The 19966-nt window shown below is 40.9% G+C and overlaps 1 protein-coding gene and 1 long non-coding RNA gene across 2 annotated transcripts in view; one reads left to right on the top strand and one right to left on the bottom strand.

Annotated features, from left to right (window-relative positions):
• Positions 1-1356: 1356 nt before the first annotated feature.
• On the top strand, positions 1357-9899 carry LOC310845459. Its single transcript, XR_014564767.1, has 2 exons — positions 1357-5064; positions 5308-9899. It is a non-coding gene; the product is annotated as an uncharacterized lncRNA (long non-coding RNA).
• CCDC6 (coiled-coil domain containing 6) overlaps positions 8801-19966 on the bottom strand; it is a gene marked incomplete at its 5' end in the record, with an annotated part of 38971 nt that continues 27805 nt past the window's right edge. The window contains 5 exons of the mRNA XM_083740481.1: positions 8801-10352; positions 12994-13118; positions 13673-13773; positions 14917-15073; positions 18831-18991. Coding sequence (XP_083596607.1) covers positions 10173-10352; positions 12994-13118; positions 13673-13773; positions 14917-15073; positions 18831-18991 — 724 coding nt within the window. The 3' untranslated portion in view covers positions 8801-10172. The remainder of the gene's footprint in view (positions 10353-12993; positions 13119-13672; positions 13774-14916; positions 15074-18830; positions 18992-19966) is intronic.

Below are 19966 nucleotides of genomic sequence, written 5' to 3' on the forward strand. Positions count from 1 at the left end.
AAGCAAATAGGAGGAGGATATGTAAGCACAAAGAGACTTCACTGCTGTCATGAAGAGAACAAAATGTGCATTATATTATGAAAAATTAACCTTAATTATTTTCAAAGACAAATAATTCATTACTGTGGCAAGTGAAACAAAGATGTCAGAACTGATGTGCAGTACTAGATTTTAAGTTGCCCTGACAAAAGTCCAAAATACATGGATGACAGTGCGTGATCTGTATGTGACGTTTGCATCAAAGTAACCATATGCTTTTGCACAAACAAGTACTGAATTTGCACACAGATTAATTTTGCTGATTTAGAGAATTTTAGATTTTAAATAATGACAGATATATAATTAAATTTACTGCTTCAAGCCTGCAGGCTTCCTTTAGACATCTGGTTGGCCACTGGTCCGATCCAGCAGGGCTCTTAACAATTTTCTGGTTACCAAAAAAACCCACTCCCAAATACCAATGTTTGTTTAGATGCTTTCAAGGTGAGCAATGGGTTGCAACTTGTTTATTCTCCAGAAATGGAACTCTGTGAGGGGTAAACTACAGCGCCCAGAATTCTTTGAGGGAAAGAATGTGTTTCAAATATGCTTTAAAGGTATACTATGCACTCAGTGTCCTCTGCATGACAGCTCAGGCTTACAGCTTTCATTTCTGGAGGGCATTTTACAGAGCTTTCCCTAAACTCCACAAAACCAAGCTAGAGGTCTAAAAAGGGGTGGGTGCAGAGCCAACCTAGGTTATGCCAAATAACTCAAATCACCTCCAGAGTCCAATTAAATACATTTATCCAAGAACCAAGCATAAAGTAATTCAGAAGTGGGGAATTGCAAGAATGAAAAGAAAACACAAAATCAACTAGCTAAGCTTTACATATATGGAAGTCTAAAATAGGCCAAAAAAAAAGTGGTCCAAAACAGCTTGCAGATAAGTGAATGGAAGCTGGCCTGAGTTTCATTTGTTGCCCACACAAAGAACAAAGGAATTGGGTTTTCCCGTTTATTTCTAATAAGTGTGTGGGGACATTCTCCAAGGGGGGGGGTTTTAAAATCTCCAATCAGATGGCTTCATGTGCCTTTATTAACTATTTGCTGAGTCAGGGGGAGGGGGAGGGGAGGCAACATTTGAATGTGGAATGATGTAGATCCACTTTCTCCAACCTGGTATGCTCCAATTATTTTGTACTACTGGCTGTGGCTGATGGGAGGCATCTGCAGACCACGAAGTTGGAGAAGACGGATATTGGTTTTTCGTATCTATAGAGACTGAGGACACTCATATGTCTAGGCTTGTCGCTTTGTTCAGGGCCTTACTATATAGGGAGTCTTTCATCACAACCACCAGCATTCCATCATGGAGTTCCCTGGTAGGCACTGACCAGACCCAGGCCTGCTTAACTTTGGCTTGATGATGGGCTCATGTGTCTTCACTCCATACTATGGGGCTCTCAATATATCAACACACCCATGGAACATCAAAGGAAAGTATGTATAAAAAACAAGTTTGGCTTTGGATAGAGAACATAGATTCACAGAGCTGGAAGGAACCCCAAGGGTCATCTAGCTGGGGGGGGGGGCAGGTATCAGGTACATCTCCTCACTGTATATTACATTCAAAAGTGACAAGAGATTATATCATCATTGCAAGCATACCCTCAAGAGCAGAGTTCCTGCACCTTCAGAACCATTGCTGGCACACGCAAAAACCAATCAAGTGTCCTGAATGCTGGCGTACTCTGAGATAAGTCCCTACTGACTTCACTGCTTGCACTAAGCAGAAAGTTCTGTTGACCAAAGTCTTGAGGGCAACACTAGAGAGGAATCAGGCAGTCCCATAGTCAAATACAAGTTAAGTTCCAATGCAATGAGAAAACTTCAAAGTCAAACCGTAAGGCCAGGTTCCTGTCTCTGAAGATGATCCAGGGTTAGAATCCTAAGGTTAGCGTTGAAATCACAGTCTGGTGGGGTTCCCGAAACAGTCAAGAGAGTGTACATCAATGGTCAAAGCTGAGCAGACACAAGAGTCTCTCCTTTGCTTCTCTTTTTATTCCTCCCAATCTTATCTGATGCACCTTAGCTTGCTCCAGCTGAGTAGCTGTGTCTCTCCCCTTAACGAAGCATGTGATTACCTGCTGTGAGCTTAATCAAGCTAGTAAGCTGGGCTGTGTTCTCTTGCCTGCCTCAAGTCTCCTAAAGTGTACTTCCTGCTGTTCACAACTGCTCAGAGCTATTCGTGTTCATGGAGAAGAGGGCATCTCCAGTTTTGGTGATGTGTCCACTTTCTCTGGCTCCTGCAAACATCCTCTGATGCCCATTGAGTACCTCCTAAGTCCCCAGCCTCCTTTTCCCCATCTTCAGCTTGTCATGGTGTGTACCAATTATAGCTGCACCCCTTGCTGGGATCCTCTTCCTTGGTGTCCTGCTAGTCCATAACATCAAGACTGTCAGATGGTTGGATTTTTATTTATTTATTTATTTATTTGTAAAGAAGATCTATTGCGTCTAAAGTTACAATATTCTGTTCTGAAAGAAGTTCATAAGGAGCATCATAAGAAACCTGATTCTTTTGATTGTGCTTTCTGAATTAGCTTTGACAAAACGCACTAAACTGGAAACTAAATTGACTGGCTCGCCAAAAGCGGAACAGGAGGAGAGAGTATGGCCTAGCAGGTTATTGGCTCATTTCCCAATTCCTCTTCTTATACTCCTGTACAGACTTCATAGAATTATTTTCTGCAATGGCCTGCAGCCTAAATGTGAGATTACAATAATCCAATAATAATTAAGAGGGTGGTTCTGAGTGCAACCATGATTTCCACTTCTGGAATTTTGTAATTTCCTTTTCCAATTATTTCAAATTGGAAGACCGCATCAAAACAACAGTATGTCAAGCTTATACTTCCCATAATTATAAAATGACCTTCCATGTCTCTTCCTCCTGTCCTTTAAGTAATAGGAAATGGCAAAATTGATTTCCAAGAGGTGTTGTACATTCTGATACTGGAAGTCAACCTACCTTTACATATGATTGTGGCTGACCAACTTTTTAAGCAGCAATATTTAAGTCACTTAACAGGGAGAAAACCTAATTTTCTTTAATGGGCCTTCCTTCCAAATAAAAGCAGTGTAGGACTGCACTGTTAAGAGAGAAAGAAGCCTGTGTGTAGCTTGGCCCCCTCTCTGCATTGTTCCAACTGATTTTAATTTTGTATTCTTACACTGTTGCAAACCAGCAGCCTTTAGCCTTTTCAGATATGGGACCAAAATTTAACTCAAACATGCATTTAGCTATCATTTCTTAATTGACAACAGCAGCACTGCAACCGTAGAAATACATTTTTTAAAATGTATTTATACGGTGATAGTGCTCCTGCTGTGACCTAAGCTGCAATTAGGCTGTGGCCTGCTTTTAGGTACCAATCCACCAGTTGAAGATCAGTGTTCTGACCCACCTTGGAATGGAAATGAAATCCAATTAAAAAAATAATTCAGCAGCAATGGCAGCAGCACAGCAAGCCACCCTCACAACATAAGTCATTTTGACCAGGTTTGTGCTTCTCTTTTACCCATCTAAATTAATAGCCACATGAAAGGTGACATAGTTTAACTCCTTACTTTTACTGGCATCACAATCTGGTTAGTATTTCTATATACAAAATCTCACGGAAGGAACCCTGAAGCTGGTTCACACTAGTTTTTGTTGATACGTCCCATGCCCTCCAGCTGTACAAGAGGCAACATGAACAAGTACACACACACTTTCATCTTACTGGACATTTCCCAGGCTATATTTTTAAGCCAGAGGCACAGATAAACATCAGCTAATTTGGCTGAGATGGGTGCAGATTCTCAGATACAACTGCTTTCGAGTCTTCAGCGCAGCACAGGACTGCCCCAGGTTTGAAGAGGCCCTGGTCAAGGTGTCCTCCTCTCTCAATTTATTTTTTAATAAATGATTTTTATTGGTTTTACATATAATCACATTTCATAACATCGTACCTTCTTATTTTGTCTCTTTGGCTCAACTGAGCCTAACGACTTTTCTCCCTCCCATTTGATGGTTTACAAAATTAAACTTTACATCTTTACATTCTGCTTCATTTCCCATCCTTGTTGTATCATTACCTAAAATATTATATTACTCAACCTGAATAGGCAGTAATTTCATCTTACAAATCTTCAGAGAACCCTGCTAATGCTGTTAACTGCATATAAATTTGTTCTAGTCCTTTGGGAATGCTTGGTCTTGCTGGCTCCGGATTCTTCCTGTCAGTTTCGCCAGTTCTGCAAAGTCCATCAGCTTCATCTGCCACTCTTCTTTTGTTGGTAACTCCTGTTGTTTCCATCTTTCGCCTAACAAAATTCTTGCCGCAGTTGTTGCATATAAGAACAATTTTTTATCTTCCCTCCCCACTATACCCAATAAAAAATGCTTCTGGTTTTTAAGCAAAAGTGTTTTTAGACATTTTCTTTTAACTCATTATATATCATTTCCCAGAAAGCTTTTATCTCTTTACATGTCCACCACATATGGTAAAAAGTACCCTCCTTTTCCTTACATTTCCAACTTTTTTTGTTCTTTACATTTTGGCCAGTTTAACTGGTGTTAAATACCACCCTATAGGTGCCCTCCTCTCCACAAAAGTATTTACTGGGCCGCAAAGGAGAAAATGGCGGTAGTCTCTGGTGCTGAGCAAGAGTTCAGCCTCCTGTTGCAACCATATTGATTTTTCTGGAATGCCTCTGGGGAAATGTGGGGAGAGCAGCATTATGAAGCAATGAAGATGGGGATTGGCTACGTCACAGTGCTGGGCTCTAAAATATGTATTCCTCCACCCTCAAAAAAGGGAAGCTGGCTACAGCCACAGTAGGCCCTCTGAGGACCACAGACCCTGGGATTTGCCAGGAGCGGACACCAGACTTTATCACAGCATGGGAACGCTGTCACGCCACCTGTGCCAGGGCCAATAAATCGAAGCCAGGAATGGGTTATTCAGATAAGGTGTGGCTCAGAAGGTACAGACTCCTCTTGAGCTCTCCTTTTTAGACTCTCAATCTCTCTGTGAGGTAGTTACAGATAGGTAGCCGTGTTGGTCTGCCATAGTCAAAACAAAAAAAATTCCTTCCAGTAGCACCTTAAAGACCAACTAAGTTAGTTCTTGGTATGAGCTTTCGTGTGCATGCACACTTCTTCAGATACACAGTGTGTATCTGAAGAAGAGTGCATGCACACGAAAGCTCATACCAAGAACTAACTTAGTTGGTCTTTAAGGTGCTACTGGAAGGAATTTTTTTTGTTTTGTCTGTGAGGTAGGTTAGGCTGAGTGTGTGTGACTGGCCTAAGATCGCCCAGTGAGCCTCATGGCGCATGGAGATTCAAACAGCACAGGCAGGTCTATTCGGGGTCAGTCAGGATATGTGTGCATGCCTTGCTTTGTGTGAGGGTGCGCTACAGATTACTGGCAGACAAAACTGTCACTTGAAGGTTGGATTACAAAAAATTTACAGACATGCAATTTCCAATGGCAGGTGCTTTTTTTGGTTCATGTTTTTTAAACAATCCTCCATGTTATTTGCAGTCTGAAATGGTGGAAACCCAAAAACTCTGTTCCATGTGATTTAAGTGTATACGCAACAAAAAATATGCATCTGGCTGAAGTCCAAATTCACAGCACAAGGGGAAGTTTTCTTCAACAGTTTTAAAATCCTTATTTACACTCCAGGAATTAAGCATTAAACTAGTCTGTGATTTAGAAAAAAACAAAAACAGCCCCCTCCCCCCGAATACCAGGAAATAATCCTAGTGAATTACTTAATAGGTTGAGGAATTTGACTTGATACTTTAATATGTTGTCATGGCTTCTGCTTGTTTTGGAAGGAAGCAAACAGAATTATACATTCATTTAAATAAAGCTGGTATGACAGCTCCAGCTCATTAAAGTCTGCTAAAACTGTCTCTGTTTAAACAGAAAGAAATGCATCCTCTTACATTAGGCTGAGATATGTTGCGTTAAGGCTACTGGCAAAGGGAACTGGCAATAAGGATGTGTGAATCTTTCATTTAAGGGTAAAGGGCTTAGCTGTACTTTTACCTGTATGTCATGCAGTGCTTTGCAGCTCCTTTAGAAGGCTGAGAGTGCGGGCATTTGTAGCCGAGTTGCTCCCATGATATGTCCCCATTTTTATATAAGACTATAAATTCCATCTGTGACAAACAGCCAACAAGGAACTGCCTTGCAGGAGACGACCAGTGCACATCTAGTTCCGCATTCCGTTCCCAAGGGTCCAAGAGAGATGCCTGCTCCAGTATGCTGCCACGACTGCTTCGTCACCTCTTCTTGCATGTCTACAAGCGTGCAAGAGAAGGCTGACCAATAGTGAGTGCAGCCCTTGGAATAAAAGGGCTAACCAGTCTCACTTTTAAGAATACTGATCTACCTCAGTCCTGTCTATGAAGCTTCCTGACCACTAACAGAATAACGAACACCAAGTACTCTTGCTACTAGCGAATGGTATGTTGAGATTTCAAGCACAGGAATGGAAGGTTGGGATTCACTCCAGCTCTTCTAGATGCCTCACAGCACTGCAAAATAATCTCCAGGTTTGCCCCAGCCCCCTTCTGCTGCCTCCAGTGCAATGGCTACTCTTTGCACAGAACAGGGATGGGGAACCTATGGTCCTCCAGATGTTGGAGTACAACTCCCATCATTCCTGCTCACTGGGACTGATGGGATCAAGAGTCCAGCATCTGGAGGACCATATGATGATGATGCTCACTGCCCCCTAGTGATCCAAGCCATTGAGAACTGAGCAGCATCCCTTCAAACTTCTTCTTCTTCTTCTTCTGTGTCGCTTTTCATTCTAGGAACTCAATTTTACATATACAGATTAACAGCTAGGCCGTTAACAATCTAGCATACCACCCTCATTCCAAACTCTGTGCAAGGGAGGAATACAAACAATACAGGGGATACAAAAATAACCACTAAGCCCTACACAATCAGCTATGTTTTACCTTCTTGAGAATGGTAAAAAAAAATGTTCAGGGAGTGTTTTTCTCACTTGAAATGTGTTTTAGAAACAGTATCCAATCACTTCTAGTAGCAACGCTGGGAAAGAAAATGAGGTTCCACAGATTACAACTTAATCCACATAGCTGTTTCCATAAAATGTCAAGCAAACTACCATAACAATGCATTTTGGATTATCTGCCTCTCAGCTCTGCTCATGCTATGCAAACAAGTCTGCTGGTGAGATAACCAGATGACATTCACTGTAGCAGCACTTTTCTTCTTCTTAAAAGTAAGGGTGGCTGGTTAGTCTAGCAAGTTGAAACAGGAAATTAGAACAAGTGAAGAAGTGTCTACAGCACAGAGTGACTGCTACATCAGAGAGGAAACTGAGCAGCAGCTGATAGCTGTGGCTTTGCAACTCTGAGAAAGGTAGTGTGGTGATGTCAGAAGTATAAGGAGTCAACAACAATTCAACAAGATGCCTTGTTCTAGTTTGTAAGACAAGAAAAAAGAATCCCTTGATAGAATGAGAGTCCTAGTCTGAATGAGCTTCTCTAGCCTACAGATGACTGTATAAAAGTTGAGGTACAAATTCTTAGCTGCACAAATCTGCCAATACTTATTTGAATAAGAATGCATACCACTCTATCTTTTACTTGGTTTTCAGCTAATGAGTATCAGAAGACAAATGGGGGAGAATTCATCACAGCACACATAATTGATGCTCAAACTGGAATACAGGACTTCAGTTTTAGACAGCTTTCCCAAATTCAAGTTAAATTGCACTGTTTTGGCTTTTAAGCACCACAGCAGAACCTCAACCGTTGTCCATCTATGTTCCACTGTTGCTTTCTAAGTTGCAACCAACATAACATCATTTGTCGAAACACACACAAAACTACACAAGGAGAAAATGTTGGAGCAGAATTAGATGTTAAGCAGCCCGCGATAGACACAAGTTATTACTTTTAAGGAATAAATGCATTTTCTATTTGTTACATGGATAATCAAAAGCAATAATGGTGACTAACATGGACAATTTCTAGTCAGGTGAAATGTCACCTTTGACTACCCACCCAGGATGTGGAACACATTTCAAGTTGCACTCCAAGATCCCGGGTAAAGGAGAACCCCTTTTGACTGTGGCTTGTACCTGTGCCAAAATACCACTTAATCAAGGTTGAACAGTGAGGGGAGAATTTCATGGAATTGGTTAGAGTTGCACTTCTATGGCTCATTTGCCAATTCTGGTTCACAAGGAACCAGGCTTCCACCTGGCTCTATGGCTGCTCAAGAGAAGCAACCAAAACAGAGAGAGCTGGTTCACATGGCGTGGTAAGCCAAATCTTGATTGGGGGAGACCACATAAATTTGCGGGCTCCTGGAGAGGTGCTTTCAGCTGCTTTCCTCCTCCCTAGTCCTTTCCCCTGTTAAGCTGTGGGAAGCTAACCCAAGGTTTGGTGCAGCAGGTCATCCAAACTGGGATCTGTGGTCAAGCTCCCTCCTCACCACAAGCTGCAGCCAAGAGTTTTTCAACACCACGTGGTTATTTTTGGATTCATATTTTGTGCCGTCGAAATGGCCTGATCTGTGGTTTGATGGTGGCTTAAGGGGAATTCCATGTAAGAGCTGTGCAAATTCAGGCTTGATTTTTGTTGTTGCTGCTTTTTAAAAAATTAATCCCCATTATGTAAAAGCTGTTGAGCAGGAGCACCAAGAAAAAAGCACCTGCGTAAGTAGATAGGTGCCCTATCGAGGGGGAAAAAGTGACACTTTGTTACACTGCAAAGTGAAACCAAACAATTTATTTGTGCTAAATGAATGGAAAGAATGTATTTCAGAATACATTTCTTTATACATTGTACCGGCTTATGCTGCTAAATATGCATTTGCTATTGTAATCTAACTTTTCTCTGCAATCTGTTCCTTTTCTACCAAGCAATACAACATTTTCGGCTGTTACACCTATATGCTGCTATAATGTGCACCTTCAATCATATTTTCTTCTGATTTTTCTTTGAATGCTTAAAATATTGGTTCAAACATTCAGGAGGGGGGTGTCACACAATATATTTTAAACAAGGGGGGGGGGGAAATCAGCCTTTTTAATACAAATTGCTTTTCTAAAGCAGAAATTGGAGAGCACACTTTAATCAGCCACAAGGATCTTGTTGGCAGAACCACACTTACAGAAGATCATTGTGATGAAAACAACAGTACGGACAGTTTTACAGGTCAACATGAATGAGAAATGAAACAATCAACTTTTAAGGTCCATGGATCAATACATTCTATATACTCTGACAAGTCAGGCTTCTCACATTGTACTTCAGACTGTACCACACACTGGAGAAAAGGTATGGATTTGTCAATGTATGTTTGCTGCTGTATCAGAAAATTAAGGGATACAATTTAAAAAAAGGTGAGTTTGGGCATTAAGGTGTCAGACTTTCACTTTTGCACTAAAAGCTGTATCTTTTTATTACTGAACTGTAGTGCTGATTTACTTTATATGCTTGAAACACACTATAATATTTAGGAGTTCGTAACATACAGCTCGTGCCTGTAATTTTATATGCAAGTTGTCATGAAAAAATATAAAAAGCTGTCCCTTTTATTTTACAAACCTAGAAGCCTGGGGTGAAAGAAAAAAAATATATATTTAAGCTTTGGGAGCTCAGCAAAGCAATGCCATAATACCAAACAAAGTAGCAAATGTTCCAGCCAGAGGATGGACAGACATGTAAGTTCAAGTAAAACACTGATGGAATTTTTATTTTATTTTAAATTTAGTGTTGCAGATCCACAACACTGGCTGCGTTTTACGGCAACTTCAAATATAGCACACTTCCTACGTGGAAAGCACATCCATGTTAAAAAAAACAACAACCCACCATGAAAACCACCACATGTATTCATGTGATTATCTACATGCAGGTTTCATGTTTCCCCCACCCCCTTGCACAGAAGGGATTTCCATGTAGGAGATGTGCTAACATTTGAACCTCGGACAAACTTGTACAACACAATTAAACAGTGAAGCCTCAAAAACTTCAGTGCAAATAAGTCAAATCCAAATATACCATTGTAAGCCTTTGGCTTGTAGTAAACTGCTCTGTGTTATGAGTCCAACTCGGAATACAGATTTGCTGAGCACATGCACTAAGGCTGAGAAGAAGGATGCATTGAATGTTGAAAAGTGGCTGGCGACTGGACTGCAGGCTGCACAGGGGGTGGTGGAGGTGGAGGGGCAGGCTGCAGTGGGGTCTGTGTGTTGGGAGAAGGAGGAGGAGTGGGACGCTTGAATTTGTCAGGGCTGTTGCTTCTTCGGGGTGATGGTCTCTGTGAAAGAAAACAACAGAGCCAAAGTTTTGACTAGCATAGACTCATGTTACAAGACAGGGACACTCTTGCCTTTTGATACAAACTCAAAATCATTCCTGGTGGGGAAATTCAAACAGGGGAAAAGCTAACTTATGGGTCTCAAGCTGGCCTTTTGTACATAGCCCTCTGTCCTCTTAGCAGGATACTGCTGTCATATAACGTGTCCCATGCTGTCGTATAGCATGCCCCAATGTTAACTGTATTTTTGTTTTAATGTTAAAGAGAAACTGTTACAGATATAAGCAATCAGAGGTCAAGGACTCCAAGGCTTCCCATCATAGCTCCTGACCTCACTCCATCCAATACTTGGACCACTTTTTCTCCAGATGATACTCAGGGAAAGGGCTGTTTCAAAACCTGCCCCTCAAGACTGATCAGCAACAGAGGCTCTATGAAGGATTCTCCCCTTATACCCGTCACTGCTCTCAACTCTCACAAAGCCTTTATTACTGTTTGCATTTGGTGAAAGGCCTATGGAGCCCTTTACCAGAGTTTTGTGCAGGAGTGAGTCAACAGGTACAGTTACTGTTGCTACTCTTCTCCCCTTGTGGCTGAGCAGTGAATCATCATTATCATCATCGCTCCACAATTGCATTGTGGAGGGCTGGGCTAGATGACCCTTGGGGTCCCTCCCAACTCTATAATACTATGAGTCTACGAAATGTTTTCTAGGAAAACTGAGGAAACAGAATGGAACTAAGAATGGAATCAAAAGCTTGAAAACTATTGTCCAAAATGGAAAGAACTGCAAGGGGTGGACGATTTGCTTGTTGAGGAACCCAATACAAAGTGGGGTTCCCAGGTTTTTATTAGAAGAAAGACTGCGCATTGGTGGGCCTTGCAGACTCAGAGCCAATAAGTAAGTATGTTGGGCCAGCTCCCAGGCTTTCTGGCTTTTCATACCAGAATACACTCAGACAGCTGGCGGTCTTAACAAAGAGGTCTAATCTTTCTAGTCTATTTGGCAGAAAATGGGTGAAAGTACACAATGACTGAATGGCAGTATATGTAGGATATCTACAAGAACACCTAATCCTGGAAAAATATGGGATGATTCATCTGTCAAGGTGGTGAAAGATGTGAAAAGCAGCATTTCTCTCTTTGGGAGCAGGAAGGACTTTCATCGTATCACTGCTCTGATCCTCAATGTAGCCAAGCTTCTTTCTTCCACCACTTTCATTTCTAACACTTGCTGCTCCTGGTACTATTCCTCCTCTTCTTTTTTAAAAAACTTTTTATTTAAGTAGAAAGCAGTTAATAAATTGAATGCTATAGGAAACCATAGCAGCTGAACTGGTGCATGAAAGGCACTGATGGAGGGAGGGAGGTCGTAGGTGAAACTATCCTGCCCCCAAGTCTGAGCCACACTATCTTGCAGCAACACAGCCATCTATAGGTCACAGTCATTACTGATTTTGGAGGTGAGGGAGGAAGGCATGCACTATTCTTTATACAGTGGTGCCCCGCAAGACAAATGCCTTGCAAGACGGAAAACTCGCTAGACGAAAGGGTTTTCCGTTTTATGAGCTGCTTCGCAAGACGAATTTCCCTATGGGCTTGCTTCGCAAGACGAAAACGTCTTGCAAGTTTGTTTCCTTTTTCTTAACACCGTTAATACAGTTGCGACTTGACTTCAAGGAGCAACTCATAGAACGCAGCGTACATAGTAGCCTTTTTTGAGGTTTTTAAAGACTTTGGTGATTTTTGAAGCTTTTCCAAAACTTCTTTTGCAGCCATTTGGTAAGTTAAGCTTTTAAAACTTTTTTGGGGGGGGTTGGATTTTGGGTTGGGGTGTTTGGAATTCAAGGACTTGGTGTTGGGGAGGGGTTTGCAAGAATCTCGAAGCTTGTTTTTTTTCTGCATTTTTATGATTTTCTGTGACCATTGGGGCACTCTGCTGTTGTTGTTTTTTAAAAAATCTGGATTTGAATTTCTGTGTGCTGGGTGGCTGGGGGAACAGTTGGGGAGGGGTTTGCAAGAATCTGGAAGCTTGTGGTTTTTTCCGTGCATTTTTATGATTTTCTGTGATCATTGGGGCACTCTGCTGTTTTTTTTTAAAAAAATCTGGATTTGAATTTCTGTGTGCTGGGTGGCTGGGAGAACAGTTGGGGAGGGGTTTGCAAGAATCTGGAAGCTTGTTTTTTTCCCCCCGTGCATTTTTATGATTTTCTGTGACCATTGGGCCACTCTGCTGTTTTTTTTTAAAATTCTGGGTTTGAATTTTGAAATGCTCTTTACAGTGTGTGTGACTTTAAAGAGCACTTAATAAACTCTTGTTGTACCAAATTTGGCTTTGTTTGGACTTTTTTTGACCATAGGAACGCATTAATTGATTTTCAATGCATTCCTATGGGATTTCGTGCTTCGCAAGACGAAAAATTCACTAGACGAAAAAATTCGCGGAACGAATTAATTTCGTCTTGCGAGGCACCACTGTACTGGAGCAAAAATCTAAATGTTTTATCTAGTGCAAAAAGGGAAGCATGGAATGAATGGTGGTCTGGTTGAAGACACTTAAATGGAACCAGCATAGAATGTATATTCCCCCTCCCCTCAAAAAATGTGTAAGAGATATGATGTTCAGTTCTTAAATACTCACTGTAATACCATGGGATGGTCCCATATGCTGCACATGAAGGCCTGGGTTGTTATAATAAGACACGCCGGCTCTGGTGTGTGGAGTTGGGGGAGTAAAGCCAACTGTGTGACTTGCATACGAGAGACCTAAAATAATGAAAGCGAGATGGTGTAGGTTTACAAATGCTAGTGTGCTCAGATACCAAAACACCCAGCACCTTATAAAAAAGAAAGCAACAGGCATTATCTCCTAACCTGAGCAAACTGCCTTTGAACACCTGTTTGCACAATTATTATGCTTAGTGGAATTGACAAAGCAAGATATGATTGAGTTATTTTAATTTCTAGCCTGCCCCATTCCAAGCACTTAGCACCATATTTGTCACACAGTTGGGTCCTGTACATCTGCTTCTCACCACCAACAGCTGGGCTTCCTAAGCTACACTGAAGGGTTATTTAAAAAGAAGAAAAAAGGGCAAAACTTACAAACAAATTTAGTAAAAAAGTATGCATTCCAATACGTCCATGCATTAAAAATGCTTCAATCCCATTTACTGGCTAGTTACACACAAAAGCTCTGACAGAATTCAGGACACATCACAAGTTTCCGCTGAATGCTTTTGTAAAAAGAAAGATTAGATAAATATAAATATTATCACAATACATTTAAAAATAAAGAAGAAAGCGGTGCATATATTTACCAGGTGATATAGGTCTGCTAGAACTTGGTGAAGGTGTATATGGAATTGGACTGGACACAGTGCGTGGTCTTAATCCTTGTGCAGACATCTCATTAAAATATCTAATTTAAGAGATAAACACGGATGAGTTTCCTCTTTCCAAGAACTATTGCTTAAGTTTTATTTTTAGGTTCCCCTCCAGCATATGTCCTGTGTACCATGAGACAAATACTGGAAGATACTAGAGCAGCATCAGTAGTTAGCAAGGCTGCAATGTTTAGTTAAATCATTGGTGAACTAACGTGATCTGAACGCAGGAGTACACTCCCTTCCTATGGTTTCCAGCAACTGGAAAGTTTTATTATCTCTGACCGTGGAGGTGGAGCATAGCCATCGGGGCTAGTAGCCATGGATAGCCTAATCCTAAATGTGTTTCTCTAATCCTCTTCTAAATAAAGCCATCTAGGTTGGTGACCAACTAGTTTTAAAAGGTTTTTAAAGTAGTCATTTATTTTACAAAAGTACCGACGCAAGAACTAATGGTGGCAAGCAACATTTCCAGAAAGGCAAGGCCTCCCTTCAATGACAAAGCAAGGAAAGCTCTACCGCAGTGTGCTTATGTGTGTTTGCTTTCTTTCCGAGAATTGTTCATAAGCAAATTTATGCGTATCAGTTGAAGCCAGTGCAGTGACCAAATGCAGAAGGGACTTGGATTTATCTGACCAAGTGCCAGCCATAACAGATCTAGTGTGTGCTCCTTCCTTTCGGCAGTCCTCAACACAGACTAGCTTAATTCACAAATGACCTGGTTGCCAGGAGGTGGACCATGAAGTCACTACTCAAAAGTAACTGAGAAGAGTGGTCAGTTTTTAGAAGCTCAAATCTTGTTATGCTCTGGCCTGAATGGCTCAACTGTTACTTTGATTTTATATATATCATTTACTAAGTTATCCCTAGACTGGACAGCTGCCCAAAACATCAGACTTGTTTCACAATGCTCCCCCCTACAGCTAATTACAACTTACCTCCTCTCCCAGTATCATTATGCTGTGTTTCTTCCCTCCCCAGCTCCACCAGGTCGGCTGACGTGGAGGGAAATGCACAGTGTAATAATATGGGACATAAGGGATAGTGTCCAATACATGATAGAGGGGGGAAACTTGACAAAGGATGCCATTTTTATGGCAGTACCATTTTTAGAAACCTGGTTTTTAGACTGCTTTTGATTTCTTACTGCAGCACCTAAATATACGGGCAACACAAACCTCTCATCATCCATTTCCAAACTCGATTCACTTTCTGACAGCTGTCTGCACAAGGCTTCTCTTCGCTCCATCTCTCTCTGTAATTTTCTTTGGAGCCTTAAGTTCTCTTCTCTCATGTGGCGTTCTTCCTCCAAATATTGTGCCATCTTCTCTGAATCTGAAGAATCAAAAATCTGATCAGCCTTTTTATTATTAAACTCACATTTTGTTCTGGAGGCATAGTAAAATACAGGTAGATGTTTGGAGTTCAGATCTTGCCTTTGCCAAGTGATGAGAATGTGGATTGATTTGATCCAATCTGACCCCCATTTGACAAGTTCATACGTAGCAGAGATGCAGAGTTTATTGTAAAGCGAAAATGGAAGTGTTTTGTCTTTTTGGTCATGCAGGCTTATTTGCAAGCATTAAATAATGGGTTAGGTCAACGATAGGAACCTGTCCAGATGTTATGGACTGCAACTCCCACCATCGCTGACCACTGGCCATACTAGCTTGGTCTAATGGAGTACCACAACATCTGGAGAGCCACAGGCTTCCCATTCTGAGTTAAAATGCTAGTCTGAACTAGATCTGTTGCTCCATTTTCAAGCAGCAGTACAGAAAGACTCTCCACTTTGAAGAAGTGATGAAATTAGAACCAGGCATTCAGCCAGAAGCTTTAATTTTGGAGAGACTGCTGCCTGCTGGACAGCAGTGGTTTGCCATTACTACATTAATGAGAAGAACTGTTTGGATTGAGACGTCATTTAAAATGTATTACCCTTTTAAAAGGATAATTTAAAACCTGGAAACCCTTTCACACTTACAGAAATCCCCAAGCTCACAAGGCATGATTTATCTATTTGCATTTGTTGACTCATTATCCTCACCAGCATATAAACATCCCCCCAACCCCCAATTGCGGTTCACTGCTAACAATATTAGTGACGCTGCTGTGTCTTATGGGGAGGCAAGAGGGACCACCAGCATCCTGGATAGGCTGGGCTGTCTCCAAAGTTGGTTGTCCTCAAAGTATACTCACTGAAAGTGAGGGGGGTTATTGGTTTTTTCTATTCTCATTTTTTATTTTTTTCTGTTGTGAACTGCCTTGGGATGTTTGGATGAAGGGCGGTATACAAATTTAATAAAAAATAACAACTGTGCTATAGGTTAGCTTCAAATACACTGAATGGCCCAAGGCCCACCCAGCAAGTTTCACGACTGAGTATCATGATGTGGAAACAAGATCAGAAGACCCGTGCCACATTGAGAGGAGGTATGGGGCAACAATGTTGTGGGGAGGCACCCCAGAGAAAAGGCTTCTGAGCCAGGAAGGAAATGCAAGAAGGCATTCAAATAGAATTAAAAGTCCCAGCTGAAATTTGATGACAGAGATAAGAAGAGCCCTACTGGTCAGGCCCATGACAGTTTGTTCTTATAAATCCATTTTATTAATTTTCAACATATGATAAATAAAAACACTAGTCAAAATAACAACATAAAAAGAAAAATAAAGGAGGGAGAGGAAAGAGAAAAGGAAGAAGAGAAATAAAATAATATAATAAAGCACAAAATTGTGTATATATAGCCCTCCATGAGATCTTTAATTTTCAATCCACATACAGAGAAGTGTATTCTCACAGCTCTCACTTGGGAGAGCTTCCCTCTTCCTCAGTCTCACACCTTGAGAAAAGCCACTTGAGGCCAAAGGCAGTTTGTTCTCATGGTGGCCCATCAACTGCTCACAAACAGGTCAAGGGTACAACAGAAATCTCTCCTACATCATTTGGACCATTCTGAAATTACAGCAGCTTCCAAAGACCTCCTGTACTTTTTGCAGCTCTTCTGTTAGTTAGGATCTTTTTATGATTGCTTTTGGTGGTACATGCAATGATAAATCAACCACATCCACGCGCGCAGAGCTTCACTTGTTCATCAGGTCACTCAAGGACAAGAACGGAATGTTCAGAAGATGAAGAGCAAAACCAAGATCCACCCTCGTGGCAATAAATCAGGCCAGCATTTGCACACAGCTATTACTCAGAGCCCTTGTTCCCACTTTTGAGCACAGTAAAGTAAAGGCAATGCATAGAAGAGACCGACAAGTACAGAGAGATTAATGTCATCTCCATTAAGGGATGAAGAATATTAATTTTCTGAACTTGCATACAAGGTCTCAGTATGCAACATACTTTCTCCTCCAAATGGTAAGAATATATTATTCAAAACATTATTCCCCAGAAAGCAAAGCTGAAAAAAAAAATCCACTGCTATTCCAAAGTGCTTTATTAGACTTTAAATTAAAAATATGAGAGTAAGAATTAAAGGACAAAACAGGGGTATCACATTCTTCAAGATGACTACACAGGCATCCAAGAGCAGTGAGAACTGGCAACTGTTTGCACAGTTCTTCCCCACTCCACCCAAAGGAAATAAGAACATTAAACTATTGTTCATATTAAATCTGAGATAAGGTCCTGGGCAGATTTTAGCCTCTGCCCCAATCCCATCTCTAAACACAATAAAACTGATATAAGCCTTCATTCGTGCACGCTTAGTCTCTGTTCCCCTCACAAAATGCAGATGAGAAACCAAAATTGGGAGTAATAATAATAAAAACATTCTTCTGAATATTAGATTCAGTGGGCGATATCCAACAAAGTCATACTTAGAGTCTATACTTTAACTCCACTGATTTCAGTAGGTCTATTCCAACTATGACCAACAATGGATATCACCCTTAAAAAAACAACCCCAAACCCATAGACACACACAGTTAAATCTCACTTTAAAAAACAGCTATTTGTTTAAATTCAGATATCACAAGGATGAGGCCAATACAAAATAAAATTCAAGGCTCTGTCAAAAGCAATCAACTGCCTGTTGTTCTGGGGGTGGGGTGGGGTGGGAATAGCAGTTCTACACAACAGGTCACTTATTTATTGTTATTTATGGACTATTAGTCACCATGTGTGCACATGAAATGCACGACAGTGTTTCTTCATAAGATGTCCACACTAGTTCCTTGAAGGCTATGATGATGTAGCGCAAAAGGCATGTGGGTTGCATGACCAGAGATCTTAGATTACGCTCTTAGGCAGTTGCAGGACCCAAGGATGGCCTAAACAGCTTGCTGGCTGAAGGACAAAACTGGGCACACCCCATTCCACCTAATGACTCTGAACAGACTGGCAGCTGAAATTGTTTTAACTTTTTACACATGGAAATGTTTTTGTTAGAACAGTATATATAAAATAGTTTTAAACTGTTTCCATTATTCCTCCCCCACCTTTTCATTATGAAATCCCTTTGAGCTATTTGATGGGAAGTGATTAATGAAATCAAATAAATAACTCAAGAGGAAGCTGCTTTCTACCCCTCCCCCCCAGCACTGAGGGTGCCTCATGTTGCAAAATGGTAGGGCCGATTCTGGAAGAACCTAAGGGTGGTGTTCAACTAAAGAGCTTCTACCAGCACAAGAATTTCTGCTTGAACAATGGAGTTTCTCCTTGTCACCAGAGGGTTGGGGAACCCCCAGAACAGATTTAGGGTGCAAATGGGGTGTATATTTCACTGGATACTGTCCAATATGTTTTCACTATAGCATAGCAATCAAACTAGCGGTCTACTGTATATTTACTGAAGGCAAAGCAAAGCAGTATGATTGCATTTTAGCAAAGATATTCAAATATATAAGATCACATGTAACTTTGTTACAAAATTGTTTCAGTTCTGCCCAAAGGATCTGTAGAACTAAAATTTGTTCAGCTACCCAAGTGGAACAAAAGGAAATGGTTTAGCATACTACAAACGAATTACTGTATTTTTGACTTGGTCCTTGAGTTATTAATTTCAACTTGAAAAGGAGACAGTTCATGAAAAGCACACCTCAGCATTATGAGTAAGACCACACAGCCAAGGCAAACAAGACTTACGCTGTAACTGTGCAGCTCTGAGTTGTTTCTTTAACCTCTCTACTTCATTCTTTAGAAACCTGATATGCCGCATCATATTCTCTGGAGAGTCTATCTCCATTGATATGTCCCTTGGAGATGGAGGAGCAGAAACAGGCTGGTCTAATTTCTCCTGCAGAATTCTGAAATCAAGATAAATGAGATTTTATCTTCTGACATCAAACATGCCAACTGGTACATTCTGCTTCAATTCTTTGTAATATTACACCAACAGATAAACAGCAAGGTGGTTTGAAATTATCAGCATTCTTTCTGGGAAACTCATTTCCTGAAAAATTAACATGATGTGTTGTTCACTGCATGGGCCACTGTGAACCATTCAACTTCAACCAGGGATCATGGGAGTTGTCTAAAGCAGTGTTTCCCAACCTTGTGCCTCCAGATGTTTTTGGCCTACAACTCCCATCATCCCTGACCACTGGTCTTGCTAGCTAGGGATGATGGGAGTTGTAGGCCAAAAACATCTGGAGGCACAAGGTTGGGAAACACTGGTCTAAAGCATTGAGGGAATGGGGAATTAATGGCAAACCATGGTTTGCCAGCCCATACTTTTACCTAATGTGGAGTCTTTGCTTTGCCAATTCAACAAACTGCAAATACAGTATTAACACTTCCTTACAGAAATGTAAGGAAACAAGCCAGAACATTTTAGTATTCTTCCATTTATAGACAATAGAGAACGCCACAGACAAATTCTACAGAATCTCTAATAGGTTTAAAGATTTCAGTATAGGTTACTTTTAACAATGGTTTAAAAACCTGACTGAACTTTTATTCCCCTCTTTCTGGCTCTGTGCAAAAAGTAAAAATACTAAGCATTGATCCTATAAATGCAACAAAGCTGGTGGGAGAAGAGTGAAGTTTTAATGATATATTTAAGATGTCAGGGTCCACATCGCTGCTACAACTGATGTAGTAGTCATCACTATCAATTTTTTTCTAGTGTTTCAGAATGTTCAAGGTGCTTCTGATACTTAATCTAATTATTGTTATCACCATCATATTGCAGAATGGAGGTCTGTAGCTGAAAGACAAGGACGGCAAATGCCCAAGGCCACCTGGTTTTAGTACACGGCAGACACTAAATCTGAATAACG

Source organism: Podarcis gaigeae, assembly GCF_964106915.1.
Source record: "Podarcis gaigeae genome assembly, chromosome: 5".
Lineage (NCBI taxonomy): Eukaryota > Metazoa > Chordata > Lepidosauria > Squamata > Lacertidae > Podarcis > Podarcis gaigeae.